Source organism: Berghia stephanieae, chromosome 4, assembly GCF_034508935.2.
Source record: "Berghia stephanieae isolate SIO BIC M18660-M18661 chromosome 4, UCSD_Bste_1.3, whole genome shotgun sequence".
Lineage (NCBI taxonomy): Eukaryota > Metazoa > Mollusca > Gastropoda > Nudibranchia > Aeolidiidae > Berghia > Berghia stephanieae.
In genome coordinates this window covers 1896644-1919143 of record NC_088363.1, presented here as the reverse complement: position 1 = coordinate 1919143, position 22500 = coordinate 1896644, and the positions used below count along the sequence as shown (strand labels likewise).

Here is a 22500-nt window from a genome sequence, read left to right as displayed (position 1 = left end):
AGGAGGAGGAGGAGGAGGAGGAGGAGGGGGGTGATAGCTCAATTGGTAGTGCACTCATGTCGCACGTAAAGGAACTGGGATTGATCCTAGTTGTGTCGGTGTCTTTTTCTTCTTCTGATACCCCCCCCCCCCCACATCTCCTTCACACATCCTCACTGTCCACCCATTAGTGATTAGGTAGATGGGTCTGTTTGATCTGGCGGAAAGTATAAATTTCAATTAAAGACATATATATTGAGAGGACCAAATATTTAGTCGTCGATCTGTATTTATGCTTTTATTGGTTTTTTTTTTTGTTGGCTGAAGAAGGAGTTTGAGCCCGAAACATTCCGTGTTTTCTATTTTTTTCTTTTTGTTTGTTTTTTGTTTTGGTTTTTTTTTTTTTTTGAAGCTGTTATATTAATTTCTGTTTATTACTTTGCACGGACCACGGCTTCTAGCATCTGAGTATCACTTCACCATTAGTTCTAATGCCTTTACACAATCAAGTTGTCCTGTTCTCGTGTCTTTGATAAAAAATTTTACACGGGAATAGGTCAACCTTGCACGTTTCTTTTCTTTATCCCCCCTCCCCCACCCTTCTGTCTTATCTCTTTCTATTAATGATTTTATTGATGGTAAATTCGCCATGATTTAGTTATCCTATTTAAGCAGATAAATGATATCGTTTACGATGGCAAAAATTTCGATCAAGTAATTAATTAAGCAGTTACAAATTATGGTGCGACTAATTAATGATGCTTGTTATCTCTGTGAATCAGAGTCAATTCGTTAATTTCTATAAAGACTTATTATTCGATATTATGAACCTTAGAGAGACAAACAAGCAAACTGATGATGTTGTACATACACATTTGTGTGTTGTAAGACAAACGAATGGGGAATTTAGTCTCTCTCTATGGAGTGTCTTAGTTTTATTTTCTTCTGTCGTTATTTTCATGTTGCGTTTCCTTGGATCACAGAATTGGATAAGTTAGTTTGTTAAGACTTATTTCGTTTTTTCTAAAGGTGAGTTCCAATATTGTCTTTAAAGCCCCGAGTTGTTACCTATTAAGAGAATAACAACATTTATCCTTTATAATTCTTGGTCGGATTCTTGACCTCTCATAGTGGGCGGGGAGGCACTTACTGTGTCTTCTATCCCTCAATATCTGTTTCCCAACATACTGTCTGTCGTTATCTTGGAATGAGGTTACTTGGTTTTGTCCTGGCCCTGATACCCTAGTTGGGAGGGAAACAATCTTAAGAGTTTTGGGAGATGATTTTTTTTTGCTTGCAAATCATCTTTCTGTTATGCACTGTATTATTTTTGTTTACATATAATATATGATTTATAAACATTCGAGTGTGTTCCTCTTAGTTGGGATGTGTGCTTGTGTCAGAATGAGACATTTATGTGATCTCAATCTAAGTACACTGATAGTGTGCTTTTGGAATCTACATCTGTTCCCTATTTGAACTAGTTCCCCTTTGTCTTCCTTTTTTCTTTGTTACTTTAATTGTAATTCTAGAACTTTCTACTATCCCATTTTCTTCCTTTTTCCTGGCGCTGATATTGCCTAAATGCGTTGCAAGCGCCGTAAAACTCTTAAAAACAAAACAAAAAACATATCCTTTACAATTGATAATGGATCAAAATGTTTTGATGTTCTGATAAATCTGGTATTGTCGCGTGTTAAATGATGTGTTAATGATGTTAATGATGTTAATGATGGCTGCGGCTATCAGATAAGGAAAAATCATTTTCATTTGCATGTCGAAATTCTGTGTAAATTAAAAAAAACAGATTGCCAAATTTACTTGCAAGGCTATTTGAAGCATTTTAACGAAATTTCTATTTATCTTTGGTAGATTTAACGAGATATAAAGATTTAAACCGAGTGCGCGTCTTTATATAGCGGACGCCCTTTTAGAAGTTGAACAAGAGGTAATAGTCTTCAACAGTCGTGACGTCACTTCCCTCGTAATGACGCATAGAAACTTAGTAACTGGTTCTAAACTATCGCATCAATTGCGGACGCCCTAATGAAAAAGTTCTCCAACGAGTATAAAAGTGTATCCAGAGGAGAAAAACATTATAAATTTGATCATGTTTTGACTTTTATACATTCTGATCACATGACATGTGAAAAAGTTCTAGCCAGCATAAAGAATAAAAAGTACCGATTTTCTTTGTTTAGAACCAAGCTGCTCGTTGCTAGGCGGACGTGACATCAGACCATTGAATCCTATTCCTAATCGCAGGAGTCATAAAAATCTTTAAATCCACGACTCATGTTCCAGCCCTCTCAATGGAAAACCTTATCATTTCTTAGTAAACAAGTAATCGTTGAATAATGCTTTGCACGCGTTGAATAAAAATTTAGAATATTTTCGCACATTTTATTGGTGTGAAATTAGGTGAAAAAGACAGCTGATTGGTAAATTATAAATAATCTTTTTGTACGCATGAATACAAATCCAACGTTTTTATTTTTGGGTCAAATTGTCATTCAAGCAGAAGAACAAAGATGCAAATCATGGTGAATAGAAGTACTAGCACCATACCATTTGGTTACAAAATATCTAATAATCTTATTTGGAGGGATGGAATAAACGGAAAAGAATTCGTTTAATAAATACAAAGAGATGAAAGAATCGCATATGGAACTCAAATCGTATTTCTGACGTGTCAGACTTGGTGCTAATCTAACGTTGTACGTATTGGCATTCGGATTGTGGAAACAGTATTGTGAAAACATTTTTTTGAATGGGATAGCTAGCATCAAACAAAATGATCTTACCCGACCTTGCGATTGGTCCTGGGAATCGGTTCATCCTGTGGCAATTGGAGGAATCAAACGAACCCAAACACATCGGCATGCTTACAATTCTACAGAGGTGATACGCCATTGGCGTGCTTACAATTCTACAGAGGTGATACCTTCTTTTGATGTCATAGTCTAAAGACGTTCACACTACTCTTTTAGCGGACCCTGCATGCTATTACGATACGATTCGTGGAATTACGAAATTTTGGCTCCAATTTTAGAACTTCACGAGCATGTCTAAGTCATTAAAACTTGTTGAAAATAAAAGTTGAAGCCAGACTGCATAATTTTAAGGATTTTGAAGTGAAGTTTAATCCTCCTGTGAGTAAATTCTTGACCTCTTCTGTTAACTAAAAGCGACGACTACTGTTTCTGTCGCCTAATACTGTAACTAAGAATTTTTAAATTGTCAAGTAGGTGGGTCGGATTTGAGAAGGTTTGTGTTTTACGTAACAACATGGCGGTTAGTTGTTTTATCATATCGATACAAAGTTAACACGATATCCTGACTCTTTTCAAGAAACGATTACGATCCTATTTCGAACGTTTGTGTAGATTTATTTTGGTCGAGTTTCAGAGGGTTAGCAGATATGCTGTAGAATCTCTTTTTAGGGGGTGAGGGTGGGAGGGGGGGGGGGGGGGAACCCCTGCAATCACTGCACACAAATTCGATCTTCTATTTTTGTTTGTTTGTTTGTTTTTGTTTTGTGTACCTTTTCATGTTCCTGCAATACCTTAAGGTGTTACAAACTGCACTCACTCCCGTCCTCCTCCTCTCCCTCCTCCTTCTTCTTCTCCTCTTCCTCCTCCTCTTCATCCTCATCTCTCTCTCTCTCCCCCCCCCCCCCCTTGCATGTAGTTCTTATATCTCTCCGTCATGTTATTTCACACGTTGTGATCATCAAACAATTTCCTTACAACTCTCACCAGATAAAAGATGAAAGACACAAAAAACGTAATCTAATCAGGATAACAAACAAAGGGTTTTTTGTGTATCCCCGATTTACTTTTATCTGTTGCCCTCATTGAGCTGTTTTCACCCCTGTGAACCAAACCGTGAGTTCTATCAATCTTTTCATTACGAGTTTGGTTCTTCACATCCCCCTGTGCTAACACACGACAACCCCTCATCGCTCTTTCCATTTTGTCCCTTTTATTTTTTTGCTTGTTTGTTTAGGTATTTAAAAAAAATTTTTGTTTGTTTTTAAAAATATATTTTGCTTGTTTATTTTTTGTTTGTTTGTTTACTTTTTTTGTTTTGTTTATTCGTTTGTTTGTTTGTTTTAAGGGTTTTCCTGCGATTGGAACACACATTTAACTTAACTTGAGCTTTTATATAGCGCAATATCCACAAAACGTGCTCATAGCGCTCTACAAGGGGTCCCTGACCAACAGCAACAGTAAGATGTAGAGATAGACATGTCGCCGGTTAGGTTAGGCGATATTACAATATTTTCCAACAGAGACAACGCTGTTAACGGCCAGGTATTCATTTTACACATGAGTACGGTGAGAGAATGTGAGTAAAGAGCCTTTTCCAAGGACTCAACTATGCGCCGAGCGAGGCTCGAACCCAGGAACTGATTGATGAGTTTATTGATTGGTATGGAAATGGGCAGGCAGATGGATAGTTGGGTTGATTGAGGGATTTGAGTATGAGGTTCAATTGTGTTTGTGTGTGTGTGTGTGTGTGTGTGAGAGAGAGAGAGAGAGAGAGAGAGAGAGAGAGAGAGAGAGAGAGGGGGAGAGAGAAAGAGAGATATATATAGAGCAGAGAGAGAGCGGTGGGGAGAAATAGAGAGAGAGATAGGGGAGAGAGAGAGAGTGAGAGAGAGAGAGAGAGAGAGAGAGAGAGAGAGAGAGAGAGAGAGAGAGAGAGAGAGAGAGTCGTCCCATGCCTAAAATAGCCCTCCGGGTGTTCCATTACAAAAGGGCATCATTACCTACGTGAGTACTCGATCGACTGTATCACCCTCCCTCATCAAGACATGTGATATCTATATTAACCTACTTTCTCATATCATCATTATCATTATTATTATCCACTTTCCATGGCCATTGATGTTACTGTTAAGTAGTCCTTCAGAGCCGTTCGACCCCTGGAGCCGGAGTTTATCCCGGTTTCCTAAGCGTGAAACGGACAATAGCAATCGCTTGCTATCCTTTGGATAGGATGCTCGTCGCAAAGTACGTTCCCTAAATCTAACAGACTCAGCTACCCATTCACTGCTGGGAGACAGGGGGTTGGGGGGGGGGGGGGGTCAATAAAAAATATCTCGTCTGCACCCGGGACCGATCAAGGTCCCTTTGCGGTTGAAGCGAGTGCTTTACCAATTAAGCTATCGGGACTGTTACCAATGGATTTACTGGCTGGTTCCCAAACGTCAGCGTGTGTCACTGGTGTTCAAATCTCTGGAATAATCACAATTCTGCTATACTCTGATAAAACTTCTAAACCTGGGATTTCACGAAGGATAGATAGAAAGGGGGGGGGGGACACACACACACAGAGAGGGGGGGGGGGGGGGGGGGGGGGGGGGGGGGAGAGAGGAAGAGGAGAGAGAGAGAGAGAGAGAGAGAGAGAGAGGGGGTAAAGAGTGGGTGATAGAGTGAAGGATAGAGAGATTGGGGGTGGGGGGGGGGGGGGGGTAAAAAGACAGGCGGGTGGAGAGAATGCTATTTATTTCCATTGATATAGATAACCGTATTCGATCCAGGTAAATATTCAACGTTTGTGCCTGGGAAAACAATGTCAAACAGCTGTATCCATAGACCACATACAAACCTGTACGCAACTTGATTTCACTTCTGTCGTTCTCGAAAAAAAAACAACAAAACAACAAACTATAACGCGTTTTTATATTTTGGCCAGTAAACTTCTTCAAATATCGATCGGTTTAACAATGAACCTCATCTTGGCAAAAGCTCTCAAACCTGGTGCTTCTTGTTCTTGTTTTTCTTCTTCTTCTTGTTCTTGTTCTTCTTCCTCCTCCTCCTCCTCCTCCTCCTCCTCTTCTTCTTCTTCTTCTTCTTCTTCTTCTTCTTCTTCTTCTTCTTCTTCTACTTCTCCTCCTTCTCCTTTAAACTTCAAGCCACCCCTGATGTTGTAATCGCAGATTTACGAATACGTGTTTCACAATACTCACTCAACACATGTTCACATTCATTGATCCCGACGTGCACTTATTTGCAGGTCTAATAACCCAATTTATTATGGGCTCATCGTTGTAATGTTGTAATGGAAATCTCAAAAAAAAAAAAAAAAAAAAAATGGCGCAAAATATTTCGATTCTTGAACTCTTTACAACAGTCAAACTAAAAACAAAACAAAACAGTTGTGACACAATGGTATGATCTCCTGCACTTTGTGACAGCTAATTCCAGGATCGAATTGTAGTTGGGGGCCATCCCCCTACCTACTCTTAGCTTAACTTTTCTTGCAAAATTGAAAAAAAAAGTGTCTTTTTTGTCTGAGTACAACTGTGTTGTTCATCTATCCGGATCCCATCAACAGGAAACGCGATAGTGACGTCAATTGTATGCTATTAATAGACATCCACGGGGGGCAGATGTGACCTTTCAACTGTAGAAGTAAAGAACAGCTTGCATTTTTACTTCTTCTTTATATATCTCGTTTCTGTTTGATAAAGACGGAACTTCTATAATATTATTTATTGATCATTCAATGTGTTTAGGTTAATACGTAACGTAAATGGAACACATTGCGATCGTGCACATTATGATAGTCTATTGTGACGTCACTGCGTGTGGAGTTTGCATCTCGTCTGTATTTTGACACGTGAAAGCAACATACAACAGTTCTGTTATTTTAGCCCTCTAAAATCGACAAAGAACCTTTCACAAAACCATGACTCATCACTACGCACAGGAAATTATGATCCTAGTTATTAAAGGAATTCTGCCGTACCATGAAAAAAAAAATACACAAAAACCAACAAAAAAACAAAACAAAACAAAACAAAAAAAAACAAACAAAAACAAAAGACAAAACAAAAAAAAAAAAAAAAAACAAAACACACACCCCCCCCCCCAAACAAAAAAAAACAACAAAAAAAACAAACAACAAACAAAAAAAAAAAAAAAAAAAAAAGTTGGAACAAAACGAATAAGAATTAAGCACAAATAACAGCGCACAGGAAATTATGATCCTAGTTATTAAAGGAATTCTGCCGTACCATGAAAAAAAAAATACACAAAAACCAACAAAAAAACAAAACAAAACAAAACAAAAGCAAAAGAAATAATAAATAACCAACCCACCCCTCAAAAAAAAAAAACCTCACCAAACAAAAATAAAACAACAAAAACAAACAAACAACAAACAAAAAACAAAAAACAAACCAAAGCAAGTTGTGACACACGATGCATGTACTCCAGTCATTATTCAGACTTGGCTTACCCTTACCCGGACTGGATGTTTCCATCTCTGATTGGCTAGCACCGACATCTCATCGTCGTCATGGAAACCAGACGCCACCCAAAAAAAAAAATATGTGGTTGCATCCCTGATAAAATACCAAAATGTTAAAAAGGCGTTATGTGAGTGTAGGTTGGAGAGGGATCGTGATTGGTGTCTTTTCTTTATTACTTACCTTTCATTGGTACGGGGCCCGATATCTCTCTCTCTCTCTCTCTCTCTCTCTCTCCTCTCTCTCTCTCTCTCTCTCTCCTCTCTCTCTCTCTCTCCTCTCTCTCTCTCCCTCTCTCTCCTCTCTCCTCTCTCTCTCTCCCCTCTCTCTCTCTCCCTCTCTCTCTCCCTCTCTTTCTCCCTCTCTTTCTCTCTCTCCCCCCCCCCTCCCCCCCCCCACCGCTACACACACACCCCTCTTTCTTTTTTTTCTTTTATTTTTTTCAACATCTGGACGGCATTATGTTTTTTTTTGTTGTTTTTCTTTATGGGAATGGACATACTATACCAATCGTAGGCTAAAGTGTGAGTCTAAACAGCCGTCCAGGGTCTTAGGGGTGCGGATAGCTCAGTTGGTAGCACACCCGCCTCACAAGCAGCGATTGGGTAGCTGGGTCTGTTGAATCTGACGGAAAGCATTTTGCGATAGACTAGCTAGATATGCAACTAATCAAAGGGTTGCAAGTAATTGCTTTTCTCACCGTAAACCTATAGATAGTATGACGTTAACGTCACTCAGGTCTTTGTTATTGTTTTTTGCCATCCGTGTTTATGAGTAATCCTCTCACTAAACCAGACTATAAAGGTTCAAGGTTACACATAGTTTTGTGTGTTGGTCCGTTCAATTTCCGGATGGCAATGTTGTGTGCTTCTTAGCTAAAGAAAAAGTGAGGTTTTATATAGCGCAATATCCACTAAACGTCCACTAAACGTGCTCAAAGCGCTTTACAGATGGTCTCTGACCAACCGTAACACGTAACATGTAGAACGAGACATGACGCCAGTTAGGCGATATTACAATTGTTTTCGACAGAGACAACCTTGTTAACGGCCAAGTATTCATTTTACACCTGAATACGGTGAGATAATGGGATAAAGAGCCTTTTTCCAACGACTCAACTAGGCGAGAGGGGAGGGGGGGGGGGGGGGAAGCGAAGTAGAAGAAGTAAAAAAAAAAAAAAAAGGGGGGGGGGGATATTTTGTCAATTGAAGACAAAGTGGGCTACTGGTCACCTTTTATTTATTCCTTTCCTTACCTTGGTACGATGCCCCTCCTCCTCCCCGCCCCCCCCCCCCCTCGTCCTTTTCTTTTTCTTTCTTTCTTTTTTTATTGTTGTTTTTGTTTATTAAACATCTGGACTGTATTATGTCTATTTTTTCATGTTATGGGAATGGGCATATCAATCATAGGCTGAGGCCTGAGAGTAAACAGCCCTTCGTTATTGGGAACTTTATTTTATTTGGTCGCTCTTGATGAGGCCGAGTGGAATGACCACCCTTGTTATCAAAGGTACTTGATTCAGTACAATTTGTCGTATATTTACGGAATGCAGTATATTATTATAAACCCTCAAACGTGGATGGCAAAAAAACAATAACAAAGACTTGAATGACGTCATCTTCGAACTATCTATAGATAGTATGCAGATGACGTCACTCAGGCCTTTGTTATTGTTTTTGCCATCCGCGTTTGTGAGTTGTTCTCACTATAAAAGTTCATGGTTACACAGAGTTTTTGTGTTGGTCCGTTATACTTCCGGTTGGCAATGTTGTGAACGCCTTGACCAAGCGCATTCTATCTATAATGAGAAAGAGCGTTTTTGTCCGAGTATGGCAGGTTGGCCATTTGCTAATTTTGGCTTAAAATCCGAGTTTGTTTAAAAAGAAAAAATAATTATAAACAAATGAAATAATGAGCATCATCCTGGCTCGTGTTTTGTAAAAACGAAAACAACACAGAATTTCATCTGCTTGTGTGTGTGGTATTTATAACCAAGGGTTCGAGAGTTGTTTTGGCATCGGTTCATGGTTAGTTAGTTAGTGTGTTTGTGGTTGTTTTTATTCATTCGTTGTTTACATCCTAATAATATTTGAGTTTTCGTATGATCTCTGGCTTATCGTGACGTCAAGGAATTTTTGAGAGAATCAACCAATGGGATTCGTCAATCGTTTGGTTTTTAAACCAAGGTAAGAAGAGTCAGTTGTCGGATTGTTTGATTGAAGTCTTCCATAATATGATTAGATTTTAAAAAAACAACAAAAAATCCCCCCCCCCCCAAAAATTGAGATTTTATATATCGCAATATCCACTAAACGTGCTCAAAGCGCTTTACAAAGGATCCCTGGCCAATAGCATATATCCGATATTACAATTTTTTTCCCCGACAGAGACAGTGCCGTTAACGAAACAACAATAAGAAAAACAAAACAACCTCAAAAAAAAAAAAAAACACAAACAAAAAACAAATCCCCCCCCCCCCCCCCAAACAACCCCCCCCCCCCAAATAAAACAAAAAAAAAAACAAAAAAAAAAACAAAAAACCCAAAAAACAATAGAAATCAACACGCCAAAACCAACCACACAAAAACAAAAACAAAGACAAAACAACAAACAATAAAAACAAAAAAATAAAACAAACCCAAATACCACAGGCATTGTTGTCCTGTAGATTTACCGGCGAGAAACAATTCTGAAAACTTGACGTATAAAACCAGAATGGCGACTCCGCTCGTATATCATATCTTTCTTTATACATATCTACATAAGTTTCAAATCTTGATAGGATAGCCATAATAATAATATAACAAAAGGATGTGTTTTCTCTTTTTCTTCACATGTTCATATTCATATTGTAATGTTTGTTTGTGCTGCGAGTTATTTCCCCTTCTAAAAACATGGGATGTTTTTATTACCATTCCGTCGCCAATGTGTTGTTGTTTTGTTTGTGTTCTCGCAATAATTGGTTTCTGAAATTACGAATGGTATTCCGTTTGTTTTCTGTACCCCCCCCCCCCTTCTCTCTCTCTCTCTCTCTCTCTCTCTCTCTCTCTCTCTCTCTCTCTCTCTCTCTCTCTCTGGCACAAACACACACACACTCCCAATCTCTCTCTCCCCCCCCCCCCGTTCTCCCTTTCTCTCTCTCTCTCTCTCTCTCTCTCTCTCTCTCTCTGTGTGTGTGTGTGTGTGTGTGTGTGTCCTTAAAACCGGTTTAATCAGTGTGGTACAGCCCTTTCTGGCAACAATAATTCAGAAAGTTATAAAAAGATTTCTTGGCATTGATGTTGGCATTAATGTGGTCACGTGAGGAGGGTGGAAAGGAGGGGGGGGGGGGGGGGTTGAGGGAAAAACTTGCCTCACGTGGTTAGCACTCAGTCTTGTCAATTGTCTGCACTCAATGGTGTTTCCATCTATATATTCGTAAATAAATCCATTTATCCTTTATTCACCCATCTACCCATTCGTCCATCCATCCGTCTATCAATTTACTCGTCCATTCATCTATCCAACCATCTATCCATCCATCTATCCATCCATCTATCCATTTAATCATCCATTTATCTATCCATCCATCCATTCATCAATTATCCGTCCATTCATCAATCTATCCATTTACTCACCCCTTCATCTACCCATCTATTCATACATCCATCCATCCGTTCATCCATTATCCGTCCATCCATCAATCTATCCATTTACTCATCCAATCATTTATCCATCCATCCATTATCCATTATCCGTTCATCCATCAATCTATCCGTTTACTCATCCATTCATCTATCCATACATCTATCCATCCATCCATTATCCATTATCCGTCCACCCATCAATCTATCCATTTACTCACCCATTCATCTACCCATCTATCCATCCATCCATCCATCCATCCATCCATTATCCGTTCATCCATCAATCTATCCATTTACCCATTCATCTACCCATCTATCCATACATCCATACATCTATCCATCCATCCATTATCCATTATCCGTCCACCCATCAATTTATCCATTTACTCACCCGTTCATCTACCCATCTATTCATCTATCCATCCATCCATCCATTATCCGTTCATCCATCAATCTATCCATTTACCCATTCATCTACCCATCTATCCATACATCCATACATCTATCCATCCATCCATTATCCATTATCCGTCCACCCATCAATCTATCCATTTACTCACCCATTCATCTACCCATCTATCCATACATCCATCCATCCATCCATTATCCATTATCCGTCCACCCATCAATCTATCCATGTACTCACCCATTCATCTACCCATCTATCCATACATCCATCCATCCATCCGTTCATCCATTATCCGTCCACCCATCAATCTATCCATTTACTCATCCATTCATCTACCCATCTATCCATACATCTATCCATCCATTATCCATTATCCATCCATCAATCTATCCATTTACTCACCCGTTCATCTACCCATCCATTCATCCATCCATCCATTCATCCATTATCCGTCCATCCACGAATATATCCATTTACTCATCCATTCATCTACCCATCTATCTATCCATCGACCTTTTCATCCAGCCATAATGTTATTTAAATTGACACACTTGATAATCCATTTACGTTGCTTTCGATTTTGAGTGTACACACTCAACGCCCCATCAACCCCTTCCCCCTTCCTTTTATAATTGAGATTTTTTTGTTTTTGATTTGCTTGTTTACTTATTTACTTATTATTTTTTAAAAACTTTTATATCGTTACTATTATTATTGTTAGTTTTATTGTTATTATTATTATCATTATTATCATCATCATCATCATCATCATCATCATCATCATCATCATCATCATCATCATCGTCGTCGTCGTCGTCGTCGTCATCATCATCATCATCATCATCATCATTCATTATTATCTTTATATATTTTTTCTTTAATAGTTTGGTTGGGTTGGATTAGTCAAATGACACGATATTTTACCTATATTGACATTACACTCAACATGCGTATAACATAAAAACAATTAGCTGTTTTGATTTGAATCTTTGGTGATAGGGTTGAAAGGTCGTACCAATTTCCTTCTCTCATCGATCAGGCAGATTTCATGAAAGAAGAACAAATCCGATTCCATTCTCTCCATTGTTTACGATAAACGTGTAAAAAGAAAACCAGGAAATGACTGGAATTACCTGAGATTGAATGACGTCAAGAAAGAAGGATTTGAGTGAAGGTGGAAAGTTTAAAATAGCACCAGGGTCTCTCTCGTCTCTCTCGCCTAGTTTATCTATCCCTGACCTGGTTTCCCATTCTTTCCTTGTCTTTACTGACCTCGTTATCATATTACCTCTTAACGTCTTCTTTTCGTTTATTCTCTCTCTCTCTCTCTCTCTCTCTCTCTCTCTCTCTCTCTCTCTCTCTCTCTCTCTCTCTCTCTCTAGCTATCAATGTATCGATCATTCCATCCATCTATCCTTTCATCTATCCATCCATCCATCCACCAGCAAATTCATCTATCCATAAATCCATGCATCCATTCATCCATCCATCCATCCACCCATCCGTTCATCGTCCATCCATCCACCCATCCATTTATCTTCCATCCATCCATTCATCCATCCTCCTGTCTATCCATTCACACACCCACTCATTTATCCATCAAGCCACCCATCCACCATCCACCCATCCATCCATCTGTACCTATCTCTATCCATACACGTAAACATATTCTATAATATATGCCTCTTATCAACCCTTTCTTTGTCTTCGAGTTCATTCTTCCCCTCCATATTCATGTTTTTGATATAGTAGAATGTACAACTAATGTAATCAGATCCCAGTCTACGCTTTATCAGGGATCCCGTCTCCCTCATTATTTGTTTTAACTGTTGCTCTTTAAAAAAAAAAAGAAAAAAAAAAGAAGAAAAACAGAAAAAGAGAGAATATCCAGACCCAAAAAGTATATTATATTTTACGCAATTGACACATGCTTGATTCGATTTACATTATGCATTGTCATTGATTTCCACGTCTGACTAAATTGTGAAAATGATTTGTTTTACGTCATACAATACAAGATGTCCTCGGGCTGTCCATGTCGTCCCGGTACTCTTACAATGCTGCCGTACTCTGGAAAAACCCATATTATTTGAAAATTTGACCAGAAAATTCGTCCTTCAAATGTCGATCGATTTAAATGACCCTCATCTCGGCCAAAACTCTCAAACCTGGGACTTCTCAAATTTTTGCCAGAAAACTTTTCCTAAAAAATGTCGATGGATTAACACGAACCTCAAGTTGCCAAAAATTCGCCAACCTGACACCTCCTTGAAGTCTCAGGTTTAAGACGTTAATCGATATTTGAAGTCAGGTATTTTTGACCAAAATTGGGGGTATTTTGAAGTAATTTTGAGTTAGTTTATTATGTTTTGCCTTTAATGTAGTGGATCGGGGTAGCAACGCCCCCATCTCAACCACATCAACGCTACGAGAGGTGAAATTATTTCTACCCATGCAAAATTCCAGTAGACATCCATAAATTAGCCCGATTGGTGTACCACCTGCTTGTTTATCATCAAAACAGTCACCGTTCTAAATATACTTTACATCCAAGTTTGAAGGGCCAAAGAAAACATTTCCCGATCATCATACTGTTACTTTCAAAATAGGCGAGCTGTCGTGTGTATTTTAACATTACATTTCGATTTATTTGAAAGTAATGTTCAACAGTCGTGACGTCACTTCCCTCGTAATGACGAGCATAGCAACTGGTTCTAAACTATCTGAACAATGGCGGACGCCATTATCTCCTTCACTGTCCTTATGAAATACTTCTCCAACGAGTTTAAAAGCGTATCCAGAGGAGAAAAACTTTATAAAATCTGATCATGTTTTGACTTGTATACATTCTGATCACATGACATGTGAAAAAGTTCTAGCCAGCTGCTGGTTGCTGGGCGGACGTGACATCAGACTAATAAATCCTATTCTATACGCTTTGAGTCTCTTAACCTACCCATCCTGAAGGCTACCCCCCCCCCACACACATACACACATTCACACACACATACACAGTTTCTTAGTCCAGCGCACAGCATCTATAGATGGAACGAAATTCAAGTTACTCAGTTCTTTGGGTTTTTTTTTTTTTTGTTTTTAGCCAGCCATCTTTATGGGTGGTTCTCACTAAATTATATCAATCGGTCTATAGATAGTTCGAAGATGACGTCACCCAGGTCTTTGTTATTGTATTTTGCCATCCGCGTTTATGAGTAATGCTCACTGAACTGTGTTAACCTGACTATAAACGTTCATGGATACACACAGTTTTGTGTGTTGGTCCGTTATACTTCCGGATGGCAATGTTTTGAGCTTCTTAGCCAAGCGCATACTATCTATAAACGTTATAGGTTACACACAATTTTGTGTGTGTTGAAACGGTATTTCCGGCTGGCGAATGTTGTGAGCATTTTGGATAAACGCAACGCATCAGTATGAAGGTAGTGTTGAACCGTATGACCGTGTGATAGTATCATCGTTTTCCATTTCTGACTTTTGCGTGTTGATCTTATTTTTAAAACCATTTTTCCGCCCCATGAAATAAATTCCGATAGTTTTTAACATAAGATTGCTTTGATATTTTTACATCATTGGAATTTCTTATATATAAACTTAAGCACGATCTCTCAAATATTATGACTCTTATTAGCGTTCAGACCGGTTCAGTAGTGTGAACTACTTTTAGCACGAGAACGTGGCTACAGTATAGATAGTTCGAAGATGACGTCACTCAGGTCTTTGTTATTGTTTTTTGCCCTCCGCATTTATGAGTTATGCTCACTGAACTGTATTAACCTGATTATAAACGTTCATGGATACACACAGTTTTGTGTGTTGGTCCGTTATACGTCCGTATGGCAATGTTATGAGCTTCTTCGCCAAGCGCATACTATCTATAAGTCCGAATGGGTTTTAATGTCAGGTTATAAGTTAACAATGGCTACGATCAGACGTCTGAGCGGTTCGAGCCCTGCGTGGTCAGATGGTTTGGAGTGTATGGCAGGGAATGTGTCGTAAACTCAGCATTGATGTGTAACGAAAACATTTCTGACCTCGTTAAAAAAAAAAAAACAACAAAAACTTGAGCTTTTTGTATAGAGCAATATCCAATAAATGTGCTCAAAGCGCTTCACAAGGGGTCCCTGACCAACAGCAACACTTAACATGTAGAACAAGACATGGCGCCTGTTGGGCGATATTACAATTTCTTTTTTACGACAGAGATAACCCTGTTAACGGCCAGGAACTAATTTTACACCTGAGTACGGTTAGAGAATGCAAGGACTCAACTGTGCGCCGAGTGAGGCTCGAACTCAGGACCTTCAGATCCGAAAGCGAGTGTCACACCACTCGACCACATAGCCGCATATTGATATAAAATATCAACATCCAAGTTTTATCCCGAAGATCTCCACGAGCAACGTGTATCAATCTTTTATGTAAACAAACAGCTATTGTTGACTTAGGTGTGATATACTCGCAATATCTGTGGTGAGCTGAAATTATTGAGACGAAATTGGTTTCGACCTTTTCATAGAGATAGAATGAAGTGACGTCACTCAGGTCTTTGTTATTGTTTTTTTGCCATCCGCATTTACACAAAGTTTTGTGTGTTGGTCCGTCATACTTCCGGATGGCAATGTTGTGAGCTCCTTAGCCAAGCGCATACTATCTATAGAATGAATGAAGTTGACATCACTCAGCTCTTTGTTATTGGCTTTGGACCGCCTGTTGTTGGGTGATTCGTTCTCACTTAAGTCCTAACAGACTGTGAAAGTTTAAAGTTACACTTAGTTTTAATATGTGTTGGTACAATTCATCTAACGGGCTGAACTGGTATATCATTTGCCAAAATTAGTAAACTTTGACAGACTCTCTCTCTCTCTCTCTCTCTCTCTCTCTCTCTCTCTCTCTCTCTCTCTCTCCCTCTCTCTCTCTCTCTCTCTCTCTCTCTCTCTCTCTCTCTCTATATATATATATATATATATAATTATATATATATATATATATATATATATATATATATATATATATATTATTATATCTCACCGCCCCCCCCCCCCCCCTCACCCGCTCTTCCTATTGTTGGTCTTTCACGATCATTTCTTGTCCAAAAAAAAAAAAAAAACAAACCAAAAAAAACAAAACAAAACTACAATGCTGTTGACACCTCCGTCTTTTGTGTCGTCTAAAGTAAAATCTAATAATAGTTTTGGAGATTTGATCTGTTCTCCCCCCCCCCCCCCCCCACACACACACACTATTTGCTCTCTCTCTCTCTCTCTCTCTCTCTCTCTCTCTCCCTCTCTCTCTCTCTCTCTCTCTCTCTCTCTTATTTCTTCCATGTTTTTCAATTTGCTAGTGTGATTTGATATCGACTTTATCGCCGTCACAAATTGGTTGGTATAACCGTTGTCAGAATTCTTATGTGTATTTCTTTTGTGGAAACATTTGTTTGAGAATTCGCCGGTTTCAATGACATCAAAGTGTATGTTTACAAGCGTTTTTGAGATTTAAAGAGTGTTAAGGCGTAGCCATCGTTATAATAGCCTGATACTGAAATCCAAAAGGACTGGCAGTTTGACGTCATTATTTAGTTTTTGCACCGCCTAGTGAGTTGTCGTTAGTAGAGCTCATGGAAACAAGTTATATCATCACGATTTGTTTTCTTTTGTGGCAAAAGGCTGGCATTTTGACGTCATTTTTTGGTCAGTATCAGGCTATAACTTTACGAAGGCCACGGTTAAGGCCCATTTAGACGTTCAGTTAATTCGTCCACGGTCGGACGGATATCCAGAAACTGTAGGCGAAGTGACATGAAAACAGCGTGTAAACAAAAACAAAATTAATTGATGTTTGATAGTTTTCAGTTGGACATAAGTTAAAGTCTTCGTTTACATTTCGCCTACTCTTTCTGTCTGTCTTTCTTTCTTTCCTTCCTTCCTTCCTTCCTCCTCCTCCTCTCCCCCCCCCCTCCTCCTCCTCCTCCTCCTCCTCCTCCTCCTCCTATTACTACTACTACTACTACTACTACTACTACTACTACTACTACTACTACTACTACTACTGCTACTACTACTACTACTACAACAACTACTACTACTACTACTACTACTACTACTACTACTACTACTACTACTACTACTACTACTACTACTACTACTACTACTACTACTACTACTACTACTACTACTACTCCCCCTCCTCCTCCTTCTCCTCCTCCTCCTTCTCTTCCTCCTACTCATCATCATCGCTATCACCATCCTCCTCCTCTCCCCCCCCCCCACCCCCCGCCCCCCTTTCTTTTTCATTTTCTTTCTTTCTTTATTTTAATTTTTTTTTAAACTTCCTTCATAATTCATGAGGATTTCTCTCTTTGTCTCCACGTCGTGTCTCTTCCAGGCGAGACGGGTCGTTTCTACTGTGGCATGAAAGTGATATCCTGCAGCTGTTGTGACGGTCACTGTGGGCCCAACAACGGCTGTAACTGTCTGCCCTGCCAGGCCCTGGACAAGGAGGAAGAGGCCCTGACGGCCCTCAAGCGTTCCAGCCCTCCCTTATCCCAGCCCATCATTGACTCGTGGACATGGGGACCACAGCCAGGTAAATCAGATACACAGAAAACAAATAATCAGATAATAATGATAACAATGATAATAATAATAATAATAATAATAATAATAATAATAATAATAATAATAATAATAATAATAATAATAATAATAATAATAATAGTAATAATAATAATAATAATAATAATAATAATAATAATAATAATAATAATAATAATATAATAATGATAACAATGATAATAATAATAATAATAATAATAATAATAATAATAATAATAATAATAATAATAATAATAATAATAGTAATAATAATAATGATGATGATGATGATGATGATGATGATGATAATTATAATAAAATGACCATAGCCAGGTATATCAGATACACAGAAAATAAATAATCAGATAATAATAATAATAATAATAATAATAATAATAATAATAATAATAATAATAATAATAATAATAATAATAATAATAATAATAATAATAATAATAAAATAATAATGATGATGATGATGATAATAATAATAAAAGACATTTGAATTAACTACCCCCCCCCCCCCCCCAATATATATATATATATATATATATATATATATATATATATATATATATATATAATATATATATATATATATATATATATAATATATATATTGAATCGTGTTTGATACAAATATGGTACGAAAAGTGCTCGACGTGTAGTAATGGAGCGAATTATTATTTAAAATATTTACCACAATGTTTGGGGCAGTCTACATCAATGTTTCAGGCTTAATTTGCCATCTTCAGGACTGAGTTGTTTTGTTGACTGTTGTTGTTTCTTCAAGAAACAACAACAGTCAACAAATCAACTCAGTCCTGAAGATGGCAAATTAAGCCTGAAACATTGATGTAGACTGCCCCAAACATTGTGGTAAATATTTAATAAATAATATATATATATAATATAAAATATATATATATAATATATATATATACAATTTTTTTTCAAGGGATAAATTAATGAAGATACAAGAAAATATAAAAACAAATAAACCAGGAAACAAACAACAAAAATGTTTTTATTTTGAAAGTACATCTGCCACACAGAACTATTTCAGTTCCGTATAAAGTTTTAGGTGCGAACCAATCATAGTTGCTTGAAAACTGACAGGAATTCACAAATCTCAGGAGTGTGTGTGTGTGTGTGTGTGGGGGGGGGGGGGGGTAGGAGAAGGTAAAATAGAACGAGAGCAATCAGCCAGTGATAAAATTGAAATCAAAGTCTCTTGACATGCATGTGATCAAAGCTGTTGCCAATTTGTGGCAACACTCGTTACAGGAAATGGGGGCAGATATTACCTGTCTATACTGTTTGAGCTCTGAGAAAACAAAATATAACTATAACATTCCAAATTTATTTACTACGACATAAGATTCTGTTTGCTTACTTAACTCTCTCCTTACCAGCCATTTTCAGGATTTTCCTCCAAACTTCACACCCATCTGACACAAAAATAGATTTTTTATCACTCAAAAGCAATAGCAGTAAGTTCTTTCGATACATAATTTTTTTTTTTATAGCAAAACATGCTCTACAACACACTGTTCATTTTCTTTAAATGTCATGATGTACAAGAGAAATTTAAATAATAAAAATGTTGGGCTGTATCGTAACGAATGTGACGATTTTCCTATAGTTTGTAAGGAGAGGGTTAAAGAATAAAGAATACAGGGTAATGTACATGTTGCTGCTCGAAGCTCCAAGAAATAAATAACAAAAATGTGAAATTGAATGTAAGCTTCAATTTAATAAACGAAAACAGATAATGTGGATGTTTCGGTTTCCCCTTTATCAACAAAAACAGGATGAATGAAACACTACAGATGATTGAGATAATGTCTGATTATGGCTTTGTTAAGGTGAATCAGTCATAAACTGTAGGCGATTGTCCTGTCCTAAATGTTGAATGTTGCTGTTGGCCAGGGACCCCTTGTAAAGCACTTTGAGCACATTTAGTGGATATTGCGCTATATAGAATCTCATTAAAATTTAAAACAAATTTTTTACATTGAATTTCACATTGTTATTTATTAAAGAATAAAGAGAGAATATTTGTTTTTCCTTCTTGTTAAAAAATTAACAACAACAACAACGATTACTCTGTTAAGCTGATTAATTTCGTAAAGTGATCACTAAGATTGCCTAGCTACACTAGCTTTTTATCTTTTAGTAAAGGCAAGTCATATTGAGCATGATTAATAACTGAAAGGGTGGCAACATTGTAACCTTAAAATATGGTGCTTAACATACATCGCTGATGGTTTTCCTCTGATATCCGCGATTTTGGAGTCAGAGGAGGAATTGCCTCCTTTTAAAGAATTACCTCCTCTCCCCACCCCCCCCCCCCCCAACCAAAATTTCAAAGTATTTCCCCTGTCCATCCTTTGTCTTTCTTTCTTTCCCTCTATCTTTCTTTCTTTCTTTCTTTTCTTCTGTCTTTCTTTCTTTTTTCTTTCCTTCCTTCCTTCTGTCTTTCTTTTTTTTTTTCTTTCCTTCTGTCTTTCTTTTTTTTTTTCTTTCCTTCTGTCTTTCTTGATTGATTGATTTATTTATTTCTTCATTTATATATTTATTTATTTCTTCATTTATATATTTATTTATTTATCTATTTAATTAATTTATTTATCTATTTGTTTATCTATTTATTTGTCTATTTATCTATATATTTATTTATTTATTCCCATCCCCTTTCCCAGACATTCCACAACTCCAGAAATGCCTCCACTCCCTCCTCCACGAACACCAACAGTTGAGCCTGGAGGCCTTCAGTTCCTCCCTATCCATGACTCGTCTCCAGCAGCGCATCGCCGTGTTGGAACGGTACTTCATCGCTCTCTGTCGTCAGAACCAGGCTGAGAGGAGAGCGCCCTCCAGAAAACGACAGGCCAATCAGAGCAACTTGAATAAACAGAAGAGGTGAAATATTTTTTAAAAAAAACACACCAAAAAATGTGTTTTCAACAGACGAAATTCTTGTTTTCAAATACCTTTTTATCTTTTGGTAACATTTACCCCCCCCCCCTCCACCCTCTCTCTCCTTTTTTTCTTTTCATGTGAAAAGATGAGAATCAAATGTTTTTCTTATTGCCCCCCCCCCCCCCCCCAATCATATGCATACTTGTTTATTTTTCTACATTAGGTAAAATCAATCATTGTGAAACATTTCTGTCCACCCAGTTCTTTCGTATTGCCAATTCTTCCTGTTTTTTCTCTCTTTTTTTTGAAGAAATAAAAAAATAATAATCGTATTTTACAGTGTAATAGAAATAAAGAGGTAATGAAAACAAATAATAACCCAATCAAATCCTCCTAAGCATTGGGTTTAGGGTTTTTGTTTTGTTTTGTTTTTGTTTATTTATCGACTTAATTTTCATGTTTAATATGAATCCACAACTATTCTATTCAAATCAAATCGATAAAAAAAATGTTTAAATTACTCCCTTTTGCAACGGCACCATTAGATCCTGACCTGTCGCTTAGGCATTCCATGAAGGAATATAGATAATTCATCAAACAGGATTTCTGATGTCAACAGGAATCACCCATGTTGCCACAGTGAGCAACTTGGATGGTTTATAATCTTGCCCAAGGGAAAAAACAAAAGTCCCTGAAGTGGGGCTCGAACCTGGGATCTTCTGGATCACAGTGCAATGTCTTGAGACCACTCGGCTACTTCTTTCCCTCTTCCCCCCCCCCTCCAACAAATAGATAATGACAACAAAAAGCATACAAATATAATGGTTCAATCGGCCAAGTGTTTTCATCTCCTTATCTGCCTTTCTCTGCTTCTTCTTCCCTCAAACAATAAAATTATTGACCCAAATCTCTCAAATGTTCCCCAAGTTTTAACTGAAAAACTTTGATCATGAATGATAACTATGCACGGCTATGTGGTCATGTGGTATGACACTCGCTTTCGGATTGGAAGGTCCTAGGTTCGACCTCGCTCAGCGCATAGTTGAGTCCTTGGAAAAGGCCCTTTACTCGCATTCTCTCACCGTACTCAAATGAATACCTGGCCGTTAATGGCGTTGTCTCTATGTGAAAATTTGACATCTTGTAAAGCGCTTTGGGCACGTTTAGTGGATATTGCACTATATAAAAGCTCAGTTATTTATTTATATTGATAACTCTACTATCCACAGCACGGTGGTCAAGCCAGCAGAGAAAGCCACAACAGGCCTTGCCAGAGTGGGCTCCATGGCAGCTCTAAGCTTTGCCTTTGCCTTCCTGAGGAGAGCCTGGCGATCAGGGGAGGACTCGGACTTGTGTGGGGAATTACTGCAGGTGTGTGGGAAAACATCATCATCATTGCCTTTTTCACCCTGGGTCAGCATATAGGCCACAGACAAACAGTTTCCATCCTTCTCTATCCTGAGCTAACTTTTTTATCTCATTCCAGGTCTTACCACTTCTCTGTATATCAGCTTCTTTAATTCTTCTCTATGTTCCTCGTGGCCTTCCCCTTGATATTCTGCCCTGAGGGTTCCAGTCCAATACTTGATTTGATATAGTGGAGTCATTCTTTCTAAGCGTGTGTCCAATCCACCTCCATTGAGAGGGAAAACATGGAGTTGAAATAAATCTTCTGTGACTTTCTGTCAC

General features: G+C 38.0%; 1 protein-coding gene across 1 annotated transcript in view; it reads left to right on the top strand.

The window, feature by feature from the left end:
* Positions 1-22500, top strand: part of LOC144971662 (E3 ubiquitin-protein ligase HERC2-like) — a 177195-nt gene that overhangs the window by 36065 nt on the left and 118630 nt on the right. Inside the window, 3 exon segments of the mRNA XM_078912736.1 lie at positions 17678-17878; positions 20592-20811; positions 22041-22182. Of these exon segments, the coding sequence (XP_078768862.1) occupies positions 17678-17878; positions 20592-20811; positions 22041-22182 (563 nt within the window).